This window comes from Bubalus kerabau, chromosome 2 (assembly GCF_029407905.1).
Source record: "Bubalus kerabau isolate K-KA32 ecotype Philippines breed swamp buffalo chromosome 2, PCC_UOA_SB_1v2, whole genome shotgun sequence".
In the NCBI taxonomy this organism is placed as follows: domain Eukaryota; kingdom Metazoa; phylum Chordata; class Mammalia; order Artiodactyla; family Bovidae; genus Bubalus; species Bubalus kerabau.
Window position 1 is genome coordinate 190718546 of NC_073625.1, and position 20989 is coordinate 190739534.

Below are 20989 nucleotides of genomic sequence, written 5' to 3' on the forward strand. Positions count from 1 at the left end.
ACACTATTGACTAAAGATGTTTCAATATTCACTTACAGAACAAACAGCCGGCTGTAGGCATTGGTGTCTAAACAAATCCCCTGCTTGACAACATGCTAATATTCCAGAATTCCTCCTTTTATCATTTCCTTTCTGTTTAGAGAACTTCCTCTAGCCATCTTCTTTGGGGAAGTTTGTTTGTTGACCAGTTCCCTGGTTTTCTTTCATCTGAGAGTGTCTTGTCCCTTTCACGTGGAATGATATTTTTGCTGGATGCAGAATTCTGGGTTGGTAGTTTTCATCTTTAGAAAAATGTTGTGTGGATTCTTCCTGGCACTGATTTCTGGCTTCTGATTCAAAATCAGCTGTGCAATTATTTTCCTCCAACAAGTAAAGTATCATTTCTGACCTTCAAGATTTTTGTCGTTAGATTTTAGACGTTTGACGATTATGTGTCTCAGCTGACTCCATGGCTGGGGTGCCAGTCATGACTCCACTGGGCCTCTTTTATCCCTGCCGAGGAGAGGAGCAGGCATCAGTTGCCCCTGGTGACCCCGCTGCCTTTGCAGGAAGGTGGTGTGTGAGTGCGGCTACCCACGTGAGAAGCACCTGGAGGAGGCCACGGGGTCTCACACCTTCCAGGACCAGGAGTGGGACCCGAAAAAGCATGTCACAGAGATGCCAACAGATGCCTTCGGTGACATTGTCTTCACAGACTCGGGCCAGAAAGTGGGAAAGGTTGGTTTCCATGACTCTGTTGTTCTTACTATGGACCAGAGCCCACCCTAGGTGACTGAGGTGGCCGGACCTCCTTAGGGAGGGAGTGAGAGGCTGTAGAACCCATCTGCCCAGTGCTGGGGGTGGGGTGGAGGGCTCTGCATGGCAAATAGAGTGACATGGTGCCCTCAGGGGATTTGTTGCCAGGGCTCCAGGAGAGGTGTGGGGGGGGCATAGTGGCAAGTTCAGGGGGTGGCCTGAATGGCTTTTGTCACTGCCAGAGGGAGCAGGAGAGCACACGGCATGCAGGCATGGGTGATGGGCAGTGGGGAGGCCTTGGGACTGGCAGGGAAAGCCAGTAGTAGAGATGAGAGCCCTGCAGGTGGAGCAGGGTGGGTCAGGGCCCCAGGCCTGCCTGGGGGCACGGGGGTGCGGATGGGAACAGCGGGGGGCCAAGGCCTGGCCGGTGTCTCTCTCTGGTGCTGCGAATCTCAGGGTGGTCACTGGGCCAGCAGCGTTGCCAAGCAGACTAGGGCCCCACCCCCACCCTGCTGAATCAGAGTCCCAGCCCCCTGGCTTTAACCCACCTTCTGGAGGGTTCTATGACAGCTCGTGGGTAGCTCTGCCCTGGGGGGTCTGGTGGGGTCACTTGTTTCTGTGCAGCAGTTCTGGGACCCCAGCCTCTTATTGGCTGGGTGTGATCCTCCTCCTCAATTTCTCATCGCTGCCCACATGGCCAAAGAGGCTAAACAGCATGTTGTACAAGGTGAACTTGGCCCCAGAGCTGCCTTGCTCAGCACCACCTCCAAGCCCCGCCCCTCCATGAGCTGCTGTTGATGCATCACCACATTGCCTTATGGGGAGACTGGAGTCAGGCTGTGGGGCTCAGGCTGGAGCACCCTCAACAGAGAGATCCCGGGGCTGCTCTCCTCCCTCCCCCCGGGCGGCCTCTCTTCTCAGCCCTTGCCTCCCCTTTCTCTCAATTGGCGACCTGCTTGGGGGCAGCCACTCTTGCTTCATCTGGACCCAGTGTGAGCGTCCGTCCACCTGCCTGCCTGGGGCTGTCAGGCATGGCTGGGGCAGGGTGGCCAGGTTCTGGGGCCTAGGTTGGTCACCCACTGACCCCCGGGGTCTTCTGACCTCCCTGCAGTACGTCCGCCTCTCCCAGGACACTCCCTCCAGCCTGATTTACCAGCTCATGACCCAGAAGTGGGGCCTGGATGCCCCCAACCTGCTCATCTCTGTGACCGGTGGGGCCAAGGACTTCAAGATGAAGCCCAGGCTGAAGAGCGTTTTCCGAAGAGGGCTCCTCAAGGTGGCCCAGACCTCAGGTAGAGCAGGGACAGAGGGACTGAGGCCCAGACCATGGGTGGTGCTCAGGCCTGGGAGTGCTGTGTGGGCGAGAGGACCCCTGGAAGGCAGAGTCAGGGCCTTGGACTGGCCAGCCCTTGTGGGTCATCAAGCTGGGCCCAGGCCCGGGCCAGGTGGGAAGTGTCTGATCAGATTCACCCACTTCCTACTGCTGTACCTGGCTTGCTCATGGTGTAGACCCAGCTCTGGTTGGCTCCCCACTGATGATGCTTCGAAACAGAAGCATTTAGAGAAAGTTCTGAGATGCCGTGTTCCTGAGAGCAGGACAGAGGGAGGCAACAGGGAGGTGGGGGAGAGCGCAGGGCCTACAGTCAGAGACGGGGTCGCCTTCCTGCCCCCACCTAACTGAGCATCGTGGGACATCATGGGTCCTGACTGCCACAGGAAAACCTGATTGTGGTGGGGCTCACACCTGACAATGAGTTTGAAAGCCTTGGAGCAGAGAGTCTGCACGGCACCAGGTGTCCCTCTGCTCCTCCCCAGGGGCCTGGATCATCACCGGGGGGTCCCATACTGGCGTGATGAAGCAGGTGGGCGAGGCGGTGCGGGACTTCAGCCTGAGTGGCAGCTTCTGCGAAGGGGAAGTGGTCACCATCGGGATCGCCACATGGGGCGCCCTGCACAACCGGGAGAGCCTGATCCACCCCATGGTGAGTGGAGGCTGCTTCTGGGCGGGCCGGAGCACAGCAGGGAGGTGGTGGGGTAGGATCTTAGCCAGTGCTCAGTGAACAGGCCATCCCTTGGACACCAGGGTAAGTGCAGTGTCACGGGAAGTGGCTGGATAGGGGCGTGGGAGACCCAGGCTCAAATCCCCCCAGACCTGGTGACCCCAGGAGAGTAAGCACCTTGCCTGGACTCTGGTTTCCTCCCTCGAGATCATAGGATGGGTCCACATAAGAGTTGCCAGAGCTGCAGCTGGGTCTGGGGGCCCTCCTAACACCACTCTGATGAGAAATGGACTTTGCAAAGGTGTAGCATGGCCGGGAGCATACAGCCTACCAGCATCTGGGTTTTCAGATCCCAGAGCCTGGCCTTTTAGCCCGGGGCTCAATAGTTCCCTGATTCCCCTCCCATGAGCTTCTCTTCTGAGCTTGAAGACAAAGCCTTCCTGTGTCCATTCACCTGGGTGCAGGCCTGAGAAACAATTGCTTAAATGTGAGGATGTGAATTGGAAAAGAGAACTGATTCATCCAGTAAGATTTTTTGAGGACACAGCAGATTTGGCATAATGAGCACACGGAAGTTTGGAGAGAAACACTGGCCCCAAAATAAAATTCTCCTTGACACACCGAGGAGGTGTGGTGACAAGTGTCCCACAAGGTTTGACTGATGAACGAGGCTCTGGCCTTCCTGCGGCGGGGGAGGTGTGCGTCCACTTCCTGGGGAGCACGTCCTCTGCAAAATGACCATCTCATGTCAGTCACAGATGCTAGGCACCAGGCAGCCGGCCCCTCGGCTGCTGTCCTTCCATGTCCATGTCACAGATGTGCTTAGTGGGCCAGATGGGCTCTGTCTTGAACGTCATTACAGAGTGGAAATTTGAGGCCGAGAGATACTGGCTGACTTCCAACATCACGCTTCACTTTTCTCCCCATCTTGAGTTCAGAGGACTTCCAGCGGCACCACCTGCCCTCCTCTGTGGCATCCAGGGGCCGTGTGCACGGGTCCATAGCCACCTCTCCTGGACCTGTGTCCCAAGTGACCACAGAACTGATGGCTTAAAGCAACTGAAGTGTATTCTCTCGCATTTCTGAACACCAGAAGACTGAGACCAGTACCACTTGGCCAGAATTGAGACATGGGCAGGGCCAGGCTCCCTCCAGTGGCTAGAAGCTGAACTCCCTGCCTCCTCCAGCTCTGGGGGATGCCCCTTTCTTGGCTTGTGCCCGCATCGCTGCAGTCTCTGCTCTTGGTCACGTGACCTCCTCCTCGTCTAGGGACACTTGTCATGGCATGTAGGACCCACCTGGATGGTCCGTGCTAAGAGCCTTAGCTTCATCACATGACCAAAGACCGTGTTTCCAGATGACAGAGCATTCACAGCCTCCAGGTTTTAGGACCTGATATCTTGGCGGGGAGTATCACTTAGCCCGCCTGCTAGAGCACCCATTCCTGGCGTGAAAGATGTAGAGCTGTCTGTCTGTCCTGCCCACCTCTCTCCATCCCCAGGGCGGCTTCCCTGCCGAGTACATCATGGATGAGGGAGGCCAAGGGCACCTGACCTGCCTGGACAGCAACCACTCCCATTTCATCCTTGTGGATGACGGGACCCACGGCCGCTATGGGGTCGAGATTCCCCTGAGGACAAAGCTGGAGAAGTTTATATCGCAGCAGACCAAGGAGAGGGGAGGTGAGCGGGGCCTGCTTTCCAGGGTGCTTGGAGGAGATGGGAGCAGGCTGGTCCAGGGTCTGGGGCTCAGCTGGCCGTAGCCAGGACATTTGGTGGGTTGGGTGCTGGGGCGGCCATCAGAACACACCTAGACATCTGTATACTTGGTCAGGGGGTCATCTTCTCACGCCCCTTTAACATAAGGAAAGGCCAGGCAGGCACTCAGGACACAGAGCACCCTGTGGTCCCTTCACTACACACACACCTCAGTCCAGAAACCAGAGTGTGAAGGAGTCAGAGCTCAGGCTTTGATCTCATTTTCTCTGTGGCTGGGGTGGGATGGACCCTAGGGTGCTGGGAGGTCAAATACACAGGGTTCTGCACATGTTTTGCTGGTTGGTTAGACACCTTTGAACTGAGGTTTTCAAGTTCCGCTGCATATTGGGGTTCCCAGAGTGTTAGGCTGCAGCTGGCAGGAGTGGGGAAGGCCCCAGGGGATGCTCGGAGCCTATGGTCCTGAACTGTGCTCCCTGCTTCATCCTAGGCGTGGCTATCAAGATCCCGATTGTCTGCGTGGTGCTGGAAGGGGGCCCCGGCACACTGAATGTGAGTCCTTTTGGGGATGGACCTCTTGGGTCAAGTTCTGTGGTGGGTGAGTAACTGCCCAGAGTGCTGTTTTCTGCCTCCCAGGGAGGCTGTCAGCAAGAGGGGGCGGAGAGCCTGTCCACTGACAGAGGGAAGTGCGTTCACCATGCACAGTCTCTCTGGGTGGGTGGGTTGGAGCCTCCTGAGAGGCCCTGCCATTGGAGGGTCAGTCCTGGGGCCTGACCAGCACAGAGCAAAGAGGGGTTCCAGAGGGACTGCAGCCCTTGCCTGTAGGACCCCCAGACAGCCTATGGGGGGCTTCTATAGCTCTGCACTCAGGCTCCCAGGAGGGGTCCTCAAAGTACAGCCCTCAGCAACCCCCACCCCCAGCCCCTTTACATTCAGCAGCTGAATGTAAAGCAGGTTCTGACACACGGCCAAGGAGCTTCATGCAGAACCGCTGTCCAGCAGGGTGTGTGCCTGCCTCATGGAACTAGGGCCAAACTGACCTCTGCCATAGGATTGTAGGATGATTGCAATTGCAGGATTGCCCTGGAGAAGCTGAACTCCCTGCCTCCTCCAGCTCTGGTGGATGCCACTTTCTTGGCTTGTGCCCGCATCACTCCAGTCTCTGCTCTTGGCCACATGACGGTGGCCGTGGGTCCCGTCGTCCACAAGGATGAAGTGGGAGTGGTTGCTGTCCAGGCAGGTCAGGTGCCCTTGGCCTCCCTCATCCATGATGTACTCGGCAGGGAAGCCGCCCTGGGGATGGAGAGAGGTGGGCAGGACAGACAGACAGCTCTACATCTTTCACGCCAGGAATGGGTGCTCTAGCAGGCGGGCTAAGTGATACTCCCCGCCAAGATATCAGGTCCTAAAACCTGGAGGCTGTGAATGCTCTGTCATCTGGAAACACGGTCTTTGGTCATGTGATGAAGCTAAGGCTCTTAGCACGGACCATCCAGGTGGGTCCTACATGCCATGACAAGTGTCCCTAGACGAGGAGGAGGTCACGTGACCAAGAGCAGAGACTGCAGCGATGCGGGCACAAGCCAAGAAAGTGGCATCCCCCAGAGCTGGAGGAGGCAGGGAGTTCAGCTTCTAGCCACTAGAGGGAGCCTGGCCCTGCCCACATCTTGAATTGGGGCAGAGCATGATGTTCTGTTTATGTTTAGTAAACTCAGGGGGTCAGCATAGGTCCTGGGGTGCCTCGGGGGGCAGGATGTGTCTGATCCCCCCCACTACCTCCCAGACTCTCCCGCAGCAGTGCTCAGAGCAGGTCATCCTTCCCGCTGTGGTGGTACCCATTCCTCACGGTGCTCTCACCCTGGTCTCTGGGGGTCTCCCTTCATGTCCTTGTCTGACCCTGGGTCTCAAGGAGGGTGTGGAACTCTGGCCCAGGCAGTGCCCCCTTCTTTCTGGGGACAGATCTCGTGTCCACACATTAAGGGGTGGAAACGTCCCAACCTTTCCTGACAGTGGTGTCAAGTGACAGGCCTGAGAGAGGTGGCATGTCGGGTGCGTACCCCATGTCTATCAGGATCGGCACCCTCCCCTCTGAGCAGAGGAGGGCACCAAGTAAATGTCTTCAGTAAACTTCCCAGCAGGGCTTTCCTGGTGGCTCAGTGGTAAAGAATCCCCCTGCCAATGCAGGAGACGCAGGTCAGATCCCCTAGAGAAGGAAATGGCAACCCACTCCAGTATTCTTGCCTGGAGAATCCCATGGACAGAGGAGCCTGGCAGGCTATAGTCCATGGGGTCACAAAGAACCGACCATGACTGAGTGACTAAACAACAAGAACAAACCTTCAGTAGCCAGACAGCAGGGCTCTCGGAGAACCCTCTGTTTTAGGAGGAGTGGGTGTGGGTGGGCTCATACTGGCCCCTGTGTTGCAGACCATCTACAACGCTATCACCAATGGCACCCCCTGCGTGGTTGTGGAGGGCTCAGGCCGCGTGGCTGACGTCATCGCACAGGTAGCCGGCCTGCCCATCTCTGAGATCACGATCTCCCTGATTCAGCAGAAGCTGAGCATGTTCTTCCAGGGGATGTTTGAGACCTTCACTGAAAGTAAGATCGTGGAGTGGACCAAAAAGGTGAGGCTGATGGGTGCGTCAGTTACCAGGTGTGAACCTGCAGCCATAGGTTAGACACTGTCAGCCTGGCCAGCGGGACCAGGACACGCATAACCGAGACTCAGAGGCCCTGGCTGACCTGGGCTGGGCACGGGAGCCATCTGCAGGGGTGGGGGCTGTGAGCCAGGCAGGCAGGGAGCTGTTGGCTGAGGCAGCACGCTGCCCTGCAAGGGAGGATGTGCTGGGCCTCCACCTGCAGAACTCCAGGCGGGCAGGTAACACAGGGCACGAGCCATGGCCATCCTGGAAGGAAGACCCTGTGCACTGGGTGGGCATGAGGCTGGTGCTGAGGCCCTGGGGGTGGCAGAGGGGTGGGGAGCCCAGATTCAGGCAGCTGGGGTGCTGCAAGTGACGGCAGTGGGTAGCAGGGCCCACCTTCTGGGGTTGTGAAGGTGGGGAGACATGTAGATGTATCAGATGGGGGCCTGAGTGGCTCTGGGAACCATGTGGTGATCTGGGGGTGGTTTCACATGCACCCCCAGATAGAGGCATCCGTGGCCCGGCCTGTCCTAGGACCAGCATTCCAGAGGGAATCCCGTCGCCAGTGGTTTTGGAGACTCGAGTCCTGGGAGGGAGCTAGTTCCACCCAAAGAGGGGACCCCCACCCCGCCATGGGAGGAGATGCTGAGTGGAAGCACAGGGAGCTGGGGACCTGACCCTGCGGCTACCTGTCCAGGGACAGATCATTCAAAGAGGACTCAGCCTTGCTTCCATGCCTGCCTGTCCTCTCTCCTTGTTTTGGGACCATTTTAGATTCTTGGAAAGAGCTTAGGTCGTGGATGGTTTCTGTTTGCCTTCACCCAGCTCCCTGCTGTCAGCGCCCTACGCGAACCCAGCCTGGGCGCCAGAACGGAGTAGTCAGCTCTGGTTCAACACTGTCAACCAGACTCGGGCTGTCCGGATGGCTGGGAGCTGAACCATCAGCCTGTTGTCTTTGTTGTCTCTTTTCTTTCTCTCTTTCTAGTGTGACATTTTCTAGCTAGCCCACTGGACTCCAAAGATTTTTCTGGAACGTGACCATATGAACTGGATGATAGTGGGCTGCTCTGGTTGAGGGAGTGGGCGGGGGTCTCTGGGACATGGCTTTCTGCCCATCCCCTCAACTCCTGAGCAGTGAGCCTCATGGGCACCCCCACTCCGAACGGTCTGGCTCGGACCCTCCTCCTGACCATGGGGAGAGCATGGCTGTTATAGCCCAGGACCACGATTGCCCTGCATTTCAGTAATTTTGCTGTAAAATGCATCGGAACTTTGCTCTTCCATGGCCAGAGTGGGAGATGACACCGGGTACAGGCAGGTGAAGACCTTGCAAGGCTTCTTCTTCTGAAGACCTTACAGACAGGCTTCTTACTGGGCTGGGAGGGGAGGTGGTGTAGGAGTGTACATGGGACGTCTCTCCAAGTCCTGGAAAGAAGGAGCTTCTCTTTCATGTCCTTTGAGTCAGTTGGATCACCTGGGGCATTTGGAATGGGCCTCAGAATTGGTCAAATCCCCAGTGCAGATTTTGGGGGTCCTGTTGAGCTCTGCAGAGGGACGCATGGCCTGGCCCCAGCCTCCAAAGGGGGGGCAGGTGTGAAGGAGAGTGGCTAGGTGAGCCCTCGACACCCATGAAGTCCTTGGCTGGTAGAGAACCTCCCCCCCCGCACCGCCACCGCCGCCCTCCAGCCCCGATGGTCCTACTGCCTGCAGTCTGGCCGTGCTCTGAGCCCCCGGGGCCTGGGCTAACCTGTGCTGAGGTCCCTTGACCCCTGTTTCCTGGGAAGATTCTTTGTGGGATGGAGGCAGTCAGGGCCTCTCTGACCCTCGGTTTCCCCAACAGTAAGTTGAGGCTGACAAAGCAGTTGGGGTCTGTGTCTGTTATATACTCCGTAGATGCTAAACCAGGTTGTTAAATCTCCTGGAGGTTCACAGTTTAAGTGCCTGACGTTCTCCTTTCAGGGCAAGTCTGTGGAGCAGCTTGGTTCTAACCGCGTCCAATTTCAGGCCTTGTGGACCAGCCAAAGACCAAGCAGAGGGTTGGGGCCCCCAATGGGAGCTGGGTAGGGGGAGGGCAGCAGGCAGCCCAGGGCGAGCAGGACAGGTTTCAGAGGCAGCACAGCAACCCTCTCTCGTCTGTCTTCTTGTGGCCTCAGCGGACCTCTTAAGGTTCTGGGGGATGTTTTCACTGTGGATGTCAGATCAGCTCTTCATGGAGCTGATGGGTATTGGCCAGCAGGCCTTTGGCCTTCCCTCAGTTAGCTTGTAAATTATTCAGGCGATTCTCAGAAGTGGGTCTAATCTGCTGAGGTTTAAAGGAGCTTGTGTTATCAATCCATTCTGAGTCAAGGCCTGAAAATGTTGTTTCATACATGCCAGTCTTCAGCCAGGGGGCTGCCCATCATGGTGGCTCCTGTTCAGTGGGGAGGGGCTCCCCAGAGCTGTGATCACTGATTCACTCCACACGCCTTGGGGCTGCTCTGCCCCATGGTGGGTACACAGGTGCAGCCCCAGGAGGATGTGGATATCTGCCCTGGGGGTCTTCTTGTTGACCTGCAGCCAGCACCACATCGCTGGTGTCAGGAGTGCTGGCCCTCTCTCAGAAGTCCCACTCTTTTGTCTACAGATCAGGGGTGATCGGGGCTTAGACTCAGAGGATGGAGCAGGGCCACCTGGGAAAGTACTTAGTGCCTGGTCAACGCACACGCTCAGTAGCTACTCCATCCTGTGAATCAGGAGTAGGGTTAAATCCAGGAGAGGTTTTGGCTGGAGGATGGGGTAGGGTTGGGAAGAGAGACATTTTAGCATTTTGGAGTTGACATGAAAGCAGGATCCTGAGGGATGGGGAAGGTTGGGGTCTTAGATGTGGAGGCAGGGTATATGAGGGGCCCTCTAGGTGGGAGAAGTCTTTATAGAGGGTACAGAGGCAAGAGCTGTGTCCAGGCTGAGGGGAAGGGGGTGGGGGAGGGCAGGAAAGCAGGTGGGGCTGGGCATGGTGGCCTGGGAGCTGGGAGTGGAGTCTGAAGATTTGGGGTGTGAGGAACCAGCTGAGGCCTACCCCTGCCTCAGGGTGAAAGTTCAAGGGAGCAGTGACTGGTGGCAGGTCTTGTCATTCGGTCGTTCAGTCATGTCCAGCTCTTTGTGACCCCATGGACTGCAGCACTCCAGGCTTCCCTGTCCGTCACCATCTCCTGGAGTTTGCTCAAACTCATGTCCATTGAGTCTGTGATACCATCCAACCATCTCATCCTCTGTCATCCCCTTTTCTTCCTGCCTTCAATCTTTCCCAGCATCAGGGTCTTTTCCAATGAGTCGGCTCTTCCCATCAGGTGGCCAAAGTATTGGAGCTTCAGCTTCAACATCAGTCCTTCCAATGAACATTAAGGACTGATTTCCTTTAGGATGGACTGATTTGATCACCTTGCAGTCCAAGGGACTCTCAAGAGCCTTCTCCAGCACCACAGTTCTGGCAGCTGAGAGATGATAGGTAGATGAGATGGGAGACAGCTAGATAGAAAGGGGACAGGAAATAGAGGATAGATAGATTGGTGATTGATAGGTAGGTAGGCAGGGCCCAGGCAGAGGACCAGGCGGAGGTCTTCAGTTAAGCGTCGCTGGGTGTTGAACAGATACCACCGATCAGTGAGCTGGAGATTCTACCCCAGAGGCCACTCGAAAACACCATTTGTTTGGTCCTCACGCATCTTCATCTTCATCACCGTCTGGGCATGGGGGCGAGGTGGTGGTCCTGGCCACACGGCAGGCAGGACTCCTGCCCGGGGCTCCGGTTCTGCATCCAGGGCCTTGGTTCTGCAGGTGCTCTTTGAAGAGGTGGGGGGAACCTCATGCAGAAAATGCCTGTTGCAGATTCAAGACATCGTCCGGAGGCGGCAGCTGCTCACTGTGTTCCGGGAAGGCAAGGATGGCCAGCAGGACATGGATGTGGCCATCCTGCAGGCCTTGCTGAAAGGTGAGAGTCAGGCGCGGTGAGGATGTGGGGGAGGAGCCGGAGTCCTAGTCCAGAGGAAATACCACCCATGGGCAGATGGGCTGGTCAGAGAGCAGCTGGACCTCGCCAGGCCACCTCACGCTCCCCCTGGGCAGGTGGTGCCAGTCACTGATGTTGGGGTGTAGGCGCCTTTCTCAACTCACCTTCTTACCTGAAATCTGAGTGCAGCCTGTACTGATTTACCCTTTCATAGTCTTCACAGTTCCTCATAAAATTCTAGGGTAGGAAGAAAGAGCCTCGGATGTCTGCTCCTGTCTCCCCACTCTCTGTCTCCTGTCTAACTCCTGTGTCTCCAGTGACAGAGTCCAAGTGCAAGGGAGACTCCAAACTTAGGCATCCGGGAGACCAGTAGAACTCTTGGCCAACTTCCATTCCTTAGTCTGACTTCTGCCCTTTGGCTTGTTCTCCCGGGACCCACACTTCCTGCCTCTCCCACCTCTGGGGTGAGACCCATGCTTCCCTGTCCTTCCTGCCGGCATGGACCTGGACATGACATCCCTGGTGCCCAGGAGCATTTGTTCTGGGCTGAATGGCCCCTCACCCTGGAGGGAGGCCAGCCCCAGGCCAGCAGCGATGGCAGAGCGGGAAGCTTTCACTCTGTTTCTGTGCACTGGTCCCCACGCCGTGGGTGTGGGTCCAGGCTGCTCTGCGCCCTCACCCACACTTGGTCCTGTCAGTCCGTGAAGCTGTAGCCCTCCTGGTGGGTGTGAAGCCAGATCGCTGTGTGGTTTGAATTTGTGTCTCCAGGCTTGTTGGCCATTTGCATTTCATCTCGATGAAGTGTCGGTCAGATCTTTTGTCCGTGTTTAATTGGTTATTTGTCTCTTTTGTGGAGGTTTAAGAGTTCTTGGTATATCCTTGTGCAAATCCTGTGTTGGACCTATATGCTGGGATGTTTTCTCTTGGTTCATGGTCTGCTCTTTTATGTCCTCCAAGGTATCTTTAGGGAGCAGAAGGGATATACATGTATCTATTCATTTTTTTTTGCCACACCGGATGGCCTGTGGGATCTTAGTTCCCCAACTGGGATCAAACCCACCACCCCCTGCAGTGGAAGTTTGAAGTCTTAACCGCTGGACCACCAGGAAAGTCCTATTGGTAACATTTTAGTTTACCAATTTTTTTCCTTCACTATTTATGTTCTTCGCATCCCAGGAAATCTTTTCCTTTCCTGCGGTTGCAAATACTTTCTTCCATAGCCACAGCCTTTACGTGTAGGTTTGTGATTCATCTCAGGTTACTTTCTGTGTGTGTTGTGAGGTAAGGGTCGGAGTTCTTTTTTCTTCTTCCCTAGATAATAACCCATGTTTTAAAATGTTAGTCCAGAAAGAGCAGAAACTAGTTGGGCAAATAGTTGCACTGAGAACCAGGGTGAGGTGGTGGTTCTGCAAACAAGGCAAAGAAGGACATGTGCTGGCTTTCGTGGTCTAAGCTTTGAAAGTGAATGTTAAAGTGCCTGCCTTCCAGAGAACTGTGTCTCCTTTAAACTTAGGGCGGGGGGCTTGAGCAGGACCTGGGGCCAGGGCTGGGGGCCGGGGTAAGCAAGAGTGGAGACGGAAACCCAAAGATGGTCTGATGGTACCCTGAAAGGAAAGGTGATTGTATGAAGGCATGTGCGTGGTGGTGGTGGGATTCGTGACTGAGCACCTTATCTATTCAATTGAAATGATGGAGACGGCTTGCTGACCCCACCCTGACTTTGTTGGGCTTTGAAGTGGCTCTGAAGCCCAGACTGAAGTCCCCAGTGCATGTGCTTCTACCTATAGCTTCTCGGAGCCTCGACCACTTTGGCCATGAGAACTGGGACCACCAGCTGAACCTGGCGGTGGCGTGGAACCGCGTGGACATTGCCCGGAGTGAGATCTTCACCGATGAGCGACAGTGGAAGGTGAGACTTCCGGGGGCTGCCCTAGGGAGGGGCTGTCTGGGGCTTGTCCAGACTCCAGCCCTGTCCTTGGTGAGGGCGACCGGCATGCCTCCTCCTCCTGAAGTGGAAGACGACAGCATCCCTGTCTTGGGGATACCAAGATCGGGGCCTGAAGGCTGGTGACCAACTACATGGCCCCCATGGCCCCCTTTCAGCCCTCAGAGCTGTACCCCATGATGGTGGCCGCCCTCATCACCAACAAGCCCGAGTTCGTGAAGCTCTTCCTGGAGAACGGGGTGCAGCTGAAGGAGTTCGTCTCCCGGGCCACCCTATTCTACCTGTACCAGAACCTGGAGCCCACCTGCCTGTTCCACTGCAAGCTGGACAAGATGCTTGCCAGGGAGCCTGAGTGCCTGGACCCCAGCGTGCTCCTGCAGCATGTGGCCCAGGTGCTCAGGGAGCTCCTTGGGGACTCCACGCAGCTGCTATACTCCCGGCCCCACTCCAGCGACCAGCAGCGCCTCTTCACAGTGCCCAGCGTCAAAATCAGTGTGAGTGCTGGCCAGCTTTGGAGCTCTGAAACACAAGCTATTATTGTTATTGGGAAAGTCAGCTCTCGCTGTCATGACACAGATGGGGCAGGTTACATGGCGGGCATCTTCTTTTCCCTTCTCTGGAGGCTGGAAGTCAAGGTCTTGGGGCTGACAGGTGAGCTTCTGGTGAGGCCTCTCCTCCTGGCCTGCAGAGGACCGAGAACTTTCTGGCTCCATCCTCACGGCGCCCGGTATGGGTTCCTTTTCTCCCAGGCACCCTAGGGCTAGGGTCCTGTTGGATCAGGGCCCCACTTCTATGGCCTCCCTTAACCTTCATCACATGCATAAAGTTGTTGTTCAGTCGCTCAGTTGTGTCTGATTCTTTGCAACCCCATGGACTGCAGCACACCAGGCTTCCCTATCCTTCACCATCTCTTGGAGCTTACTCAAACTCCTGTCCACTGAGTCGATAATACCATCCAACAATCTTGTCCTGTTGTCCCCTTCTCCTGCTGCCCTCAATCTTCCCCAGCATCAGAGTTCTTTCCAGTGAATCAGGTCTTTGCATCAGGTGGCCAAAGTATTGGAGTTTGAGCTTCAGCCTCAGTCCTCCCAATGAATATTCAGGACTGATTTCCTTTAGGATTGACTGGTTTGATCTCCTTGCAGTCCAATGAACTCTCAAGAGTCTTCAACACCACAGTTCAAAAGCATCAATCCTTTGGCACTCGATCTTCTTTATGGTCCAACTCCCACATCCCTACTACTCGAAAAAACCATAGCTTTGACTATATGTACCTTTGTCGGCAAAGTAATGTCTCTGCTTTTTAGTAAGCTGTCTAGGTTTGTCATAGCTTTTCTTCCAAGAAGCAAGCATCTTTTAATTTTATGGCTGCAGTCACTGTCTGCAGTGATTTCAGAGGCCAAGAAAATAAAGTCTGTCACTGTTTCCATTATTAAACTATCTATTTGCCATTAAGTGATGGGACCAGATGCCATGATCCTAGTTTTTTGACTCTTGGGTTTTAAGCCAACTTTTTTACTCTCCTCTTTCACCTTCATCAAGAGGCTCTTTAGTTCTCTTTCTGCCATAAGGGTGGTGTCATCTGCATATCTGAGGTTGTTGATATTTCTCCTGGCAGTCTTGATTTCAGCTGTGTTTCATCCAGCCCATGTGTAAAGTCTCATCTCCAAATACAGTCACATTAGGGTTGGGGCTTCAGCATATGAAAGTGGTGGACACAATTCAGTCCAGGAGCTACCTTTCTAAAAACTTCCAACAGTACAAAAAATTATGCGGGAAAATGCTGTCCCCTGTGCCCCTTCCCATGAGCCCTGCTCACACCATTGGTGTTTATGTGGCCAGGTTGACATAGCTCATCTGTGTCTGCGTGAGACGCACATGTGTGGCGTCTAGGAGGGGTTTTAATAGGAGGGGTTTTCTAGTCTGAATCTTTATTTGATGAGGATCCTGAAGTTTCCAAGCATTAAGTGTAATGCTGGCATCTGTGGTATATTTATGTGAGTGAAACTCCTCTCAAGATTCAATAAGGTTTTACAAATGACACCTCAGGGCTGAATTTTGTCAGATGCCTTCTGAGAGGTTGAAATACTCTTCTTCTTTGACATATGAACTTAGTGAGTTATAAGTCATTATTCTTTTTTTATCCCTATTTTGAATCTCAACTTGATTTCAGAGTAACATGTATTTAATCCGATGCTGGATTCCCAACGTTTTTTTAGGGGTTTGCAGTGGTACTAGTGATAAAGAACCCACCGGCCAAAGCAGGAGATGTAAGAGGCGTTGGTTCAACCCCTGCTTCTGGAAGATCCCCTGGAGGAGGGCATGGCAGCCCACTCTAGTACTGTTGCCTGGAAAATCCCATGGACAGAAGAGCCTGGCAGGCTACAGTTCATGGGGTCGCAAAGAATCAGACTGAAAGGACTTAGCGCATCAGAATGTTGTCTTTAATTGTCGTTTTATTTGGGGAGAGTTGTATATGTCAGGTTCTGGTATCAATTTTATGTTAGCTTTGTAAAAACACTGGGAAGAGTTTCTTCTTTCTCTGCCCTGGGGCAGTTTATGTGGCTGGAGTTCACTGCCTCTTATACACTCTGCAGAATCCCCTGGGAGTCCAGTGCCTTTTTGGGTAGTAACTCTGATAACTTTCTATTTTTCTTTCCTGATGGTCCTGATGTTTAGGTTTCCTGTCTCTTCTCAGATCACAGTGATTTTGTTTTCTTCCTGCTAGAAAATTATGTACTTTCTTCAGGCTTGCAAATCTGCCCATTGTCCTAGGTGAGCTGTGCCAAACCCCTGAGACTGAAGTGGCTATGGCTTGGTTCTGTACATTCATGGTTCTAGTTTTCTTGATTCCAGTATATTTAAGATGCCTAGTTGGAAAGTGCTTATGAAAGTCCCAAGAGGAAGCTCATATTGAACCATGTCTGTAATTTAAGAAGATGAATTAATTTTTCTTTTTTTTTCTTTTCATAAAGATGAGCCTTCAGATGATTTCTGAAATCACTTAAAGTGTAGTTTTGTGTGTGATGTGGGAAACGTGTTCTCTGGGAATTGCTTCCAGAGGATGGACTTGTCTGAGGATGTGTTTGTTTACAGATGGGCCAGGAAGCCTGGAATCACTGTAGACTTTGTCACTGTAGACTGAGTGTGTCTGGGGCCACAGCCCTCCCACTCACATGTGGCTCTGTCTGTCTGGTCTTTCTTGCTGGTCTTCTCTGCAGGAGACATTGCAGGTTCCCTTGAAGAGGTCACAGCATGAATCTATTAACAGACTGTCTTAGAATTTTACGGCTCCCCCTAGTGGCTCAGACGGTAAAGCGTCCATCCGCAATGCAGGAGACGGGGGTTCGATCCCTGGGTTGGGAAGATCCCCTGGAGAAGGAAATGGCAGCCCACTCCAGTATTCTTGCCTGGAAAATCCCGTGGACCTCAGAGCCTGGTAGGTTACCGTCCATGGGGTCGCAAAGAGTTGGACACGACTGAGAGACTTCACTTTCACTTTCCTTAGAATTTTACTTCATAGAAAAAGATTTTGATGCTATCACATAAGACTAAGGAACGTTGGGATGCCTGGCAAGTAGCAGGGGTCTACAAATGATGTGGGTGGTAACTGAGCATTGCACTTTCTGGGTGTTTCTTCATGTCTCCAGAGTGGTGCTTAAGAAACCCCAGTGTACATGAGTGTTCATGAGAACCATCTGAGTGCTGTTGGAAAAGCGGCTTTCAGGGCTCGTCCTCCAAGGATAGTGGGGCCGAGCTCAGGTCCTGCACCTTCAACATGTGTCCCCCTCCCCAGGTGGGGGCGCTGAGTGTCCACTGCTCACAGGTGCAGGGAGAGAATCCCCAGTCCTCGTACAAGCATTCATCAGGCCAAGCTACCTTCAACATAGATCCAGTCCGTGATCTTCTCATTTGGGCCATCGTGCAGAACCGCCGGGAGCTGGCAGAAATCATCTGGGCTCAGGTCAGCAGACTGCAACTATCAGTGGACCAGTGACAGGGCTCCAGCTGCATGGCTGCCCGTGTCAGTGGACTCTGTAGGCACGTGCCACCCCTGGAGGGGCTGCTTCTCTTCCCATTGATGGCTGGGGGGCTCAGGCATGATCTGTTGCTAAGATGGGCGCTTCCCAGATGCCATCGCCCCAGGCTGTTGCTGGGCTGTCTGGGAACTCCCACCAGTCAGCTGGGCGGCTCCTGGTAACTGGGCCTGAGTATGGCTTCATTTTCAATGAAGGGGACTGGCCGGGCAGCTCCCGGTCAATGGACCCGCATGGGGCTTTATCACCCATGGCAGGGACTGGCTAGGTGGCTCCCTAAGAAGCAGAACACTGCAGGCCAGGACTCCCCTCATGGTTTTCCTTTATTTCAAGCTGGCTTTCCTCTTAACAGGAAAGTAAAGTTTCATAATTTTTCTCAGAGAGGCCTTGCTTTTCTGAGCCAGCATATCCAGGCTGCTCTCAGAGCCAGCTTCCTCAGGGTCTTGTCAGAGGCTCTGGCGACCACCGCTCCCCCCCAGCCCTCACCAAGGTTCTTGGAGGTACACCCTCTCCCAAGGTGCTTGGGGGAGGGGGTGGGCAACAGAGTTGGCCCGACTGTAGCCTCAAGTATGCCCAGTGGGGCTTATTGGCCAGAAAAACTAAACTCAGGTTTCCAGGCTCTGACACCAACCCCTACCCAGGCCAGTGCTGCCTTCAGACCCAGGGCCTCTGGGCTGAGTATTGAGAGCCTCCTGTGAGATTCTCTTGGCCCACTCTGGTGCCTGGGACTGGGGGTGCCACCGAAGGTGAGGCCCCTGGCCTTGGACAGGGCCATGTGATGGCCAGGTCCTTGTTTCTCCTCTTTCGGAGCGCTCCTTGAGTGGGGTTGACCAGATGCCTAGAGAGCTCTGGGCCTTTTGCCAGCAGGGCTGTTTGAGTGCCTGTGTCCAGTCTGTGTTCTGGGGGAGCAAGGGTGCTGCCTGGCCTGTGCAGGAGACTGACTGCCAGCAGGGCTTGCATGTGACCTGGGGTGAGCCCGGAGGTTTATGTGGAAGGAGCCACACTGAGTCCTCGCCCCGCAGCCTGTGCTGTCTCAGGGCCTCTGCTCTCATCAGCCTGGGTGGTGGCATGTTGGGGGTCCCCGGGCAGGACCATCCAGAGCCTCATGGTGGTTCCCCTGGGTACCCAGAGCCAGGACTGCATCGCGGCAGCCTTGGCCTGCAGCAAGATCCTAAAGGAGTTGTCCAAGGAGGAGGAGGACACGGACAGCTTGGAGGAGATGCTGGTGCTCGCGGACGAGTATGAACAGAGAGCCATTGGTGAGCTTCTGAGGCCACAGCCTCAGACCCGGGCCCTCATGGGTGACCCTGGGGTCCTTGCCCCATCCCTGTGCGCACTGTGCTGTCTGGAGGGGCCCTGCTCCACCACTGTCTGCAGCTCCCCCTGGTGAGGATCCGGCTGCTGTGACGAGACCTTCTCCCATCCAGGGGTCTTCACTGAGTGCTATCGGCAGAATGAGGAGAGGGCTCAGAAGCTGCTGGTCCGTGTGTCGGAGACCTGGGGCAGGACCACCTGCCTGCAGCTGGCCCTGGAGGCCAAGGACATGAAGTTCGTGTCTCACGGGGGCATCCAGGTGATGTTCTGGGGGCCTCCTTCCTGCCTTGGCGCTGCAGGGGCGGATGCAGCCTCCTGTGCACGTGGATAGCACAGGAGGTCACCATGTCGGGTCCTGTGGGGACCCAGGGATGGTGCTGGCCATCGGTCACCTGCTGCAGACAGGCACACCCTCTCCTCACTGTTTGCCGAAGAGAGAGCTGATGCTGAGTGAGAGCGCGTGGTTAGTTGTGAAGGCGGTGGCTCACCTCTGCACGGGATGGATGTCCCTACCTAGGAGCCCCCAGTAGGTCTCCAGGGCCAGGCCTCAGCTCCCCCCACCCCTGCTACCTGGGGTCTCAGGAGGGATACATGGAGGCGGCGGGGCATCCTCCTGGAGCAGCAAGTGCAGGACGCTCTGGCGTTGCCTTGGTGACATGAGACATGTAGTGCACTGGGGGGCCCCTCAGAGCCCTGGCGCTTCCTTGGAGCACAGCCTCATCCTGTCACCACATGCTGAGTTGGCCATGCTGGATCCCAGGGGCTTGGTGGGGAGGAGTTCTGCCCACACCGCCCACCCCAGGGAGAACTCGGGGGCCAGCTGGTGAGAGTGGGGCAGGGGGACAGAGCCTGGCTTAGGGTTTGAGCCCCACTTTCTGGCCTGGGAGAGCCCGGTCCTGCCCCCAGAGCCTCTTTCTGGGCTGTCAGACTCAGGACTGGATCAGAGCTGCCCACTGCGCTGCCTGTCTCGTCACCTGTGGGCCTGGTGGAGCACCGTGCTTGAGCCTGCAGAGTCGCTCCTCCTCAGGAGTCTCAGGGAGCACAGGGTTAGGGCGGGTGGGGAGCCCATCGCCCTGAAACCCGCCCTCTGTCCGCAGGCCTACCTGACCAAGGTGTGGTGGGGCCAGCTCAGCGTGGACAATGGGCTCTGGCGCCTGGTGCTGTGCATGTTGGTCTTCCCGCTGCTCTACACTGGCCTCGTCTCCTTCAGGTGCCGGCCCGGCTGCAGGGCCACTGGGGCTTGGGGCCAGACCTCCCTTCCCAAATGCCCCCTCTGGGTGTGTTCACTGCTGCCACTGGTCCCAGGATGGAGGGGATTCGCGCTGGGGAGGGGTGAGAACTGCCGTCACCCAGTATCCACCGGGGGCGAGTCCCACCATGGCCTGGGGATTTTTTGATAGCCCTAAAGGAACCCGAGGGCCCTTTGGGGACCTCTCTGAAGGGCCATCTGGCCGGGCCTGTACCATAGCCATGCGTGAAGGGTGGGTGGCCAGCCGCAAGTCCTGGGCCTCCCTTCTGTGGTGTGACCCATGGCTGAGCTGGCCCCTCACGGCCGTGGTCTCCCCTGCCCGTGTCTTCCTCAGGAACCGGGAGCTGCCGGCAGACAGGTGCCTGGCCCGCGTCCGCGCCTTCTTCAGCGCGCCCGTGGTCGTCTTCCACATGAACATCCTGTCCTACTTCGCCTTCCTCTGCCTGTTTGCCTACGTGCTCATGGTGGACTTCCAGCCCCAGCCCTCCAGCTGCGAGTGCCTCATCTACGTCTGGCTCTTCTCCCTGGCGTGCGAGGAGCTGCGGCAGGTGGGCCAGCCCGCTCCCACTCCACCCGCGGACCCTCCTACCCCCAGGAGCATCCTGGGCTCGGTCACTTTCTCACGTTGGCCCTTGACCCCATGCCATGCACAGTGAGCCCCACGTGGGCACTGAGAGCCGGGCGAGGCCCCTCAGAAAGTGCGGCCTGTGGTCTGCCAGCCACTCCCACCCTTGCTCCTCCTCCACCCGACCCCCTCAAGGCATTGGTTTTTGCTTGAAACTCTCTCTTATCACCCCAAGGGTGACATCACTGAGTGGTGTCCTGGATTTTGTGAGTCCCTGGCTCCCCTGTGAAGGACACTGCAAAATGTGGGGGTCCCCTCTTGGGAGAGGAGCTGGGCTCAGCGGGGGCCACCTCTCCTGCCAGCAGCCCCTCCCCGACTCTCAGCTGCCCAGGAAGTGGTGCCGGTTTGCTGGTGGGGAACTGAGAAGGATGACCCACAGCCCCACATGTCCCTGCTCCCCCCTCCAGCTCTTCTATGACCCTGATGGGAGCGGGCTGCGGAAGGCGGTGCTCGTGTACTTCAATGACTACTGGAACAAGCTGGACGTGTGCGCTATCCTGCTCTTCATTGTGGGGCTGACCTGCCGGTGAGTGGCCTCCCCTCCTGGTGGCCCTCCTGTCCCATCAAAGGAACAGCCCCCACAGGGCTGGGCTTGGGTGAGGCTGTGAGCTGGGGCTCCCTTGTGGTTTCAGCACCTCTCTGGATATGTCTGTGCCAAGGGTGCCCTGCCCACGCGGGGACAGGGAGGAGCTGGGGCAGAGACGTGGGCTCTGTCATCATGGGGAGCTGTCTGGTGGG

At 55.8% G+C, this 20989-nt stretch overlaps 1 protein-coding gene across 3 annotated transcripts in view; it reads left to right on the forward strand.

Annotated features, from left to right (window-relative positions):
- TRPM2 (transient receptor potential cation channel subfamily M member 2) overlaps positions 1-20989 on the forward strand; it is a 50472-nt gene that overhangs the window by 13205 nt on the left and 16278 nt on the right. For 2 of the 3 annotated variants that reach the window (XM_055569795.1, XM_055569797.1), the window contains exons 4-18: positions 549-717; positions 1847-2027; positions 2551-2717; positions 4237-4417; positions 4941-5002; positions 6878-7078; positions 10961-11063; positions 12869-12990; positions 13185-13520; positions 16853-16990; positions 18193-18322; positions 18491-18636; positions 19475-19587; positions 19961-20174; positions 20659-20777. In XM_055569795.1, coding sequence (XP_055425770.1) covers positions 549-717; positions 1847-2027; positions 2551-2717; positions 4237-4417; positions 4941-5002; positions 6878-7078; positions 10961-11063; positions 12869-12990; positions 13185-13520; positions 16853-16990; positions 18193-18322; positions 18491-18636; positions 19475-19587; positions 19961-20174; positions 20659-20777 — 2382 coding nt within the window. The remainder of the gene's footprint in view (positions 1-548; positions 718-1846; positions 2028-2550; positions 2718-4236; positions 4418-4940; positions 5003-6877; positions 7079-10960; positions 11064-12868; positions 12991-13184; positions 13521-16852; positions 16991-18192; positions 18323-18490; positions 18637-19474; positions 19588-19960; positions 20175-20658; positions 20778-20989) is intronic. The other variant, XM_055569796.1, reaches the window with a different exon arrangement.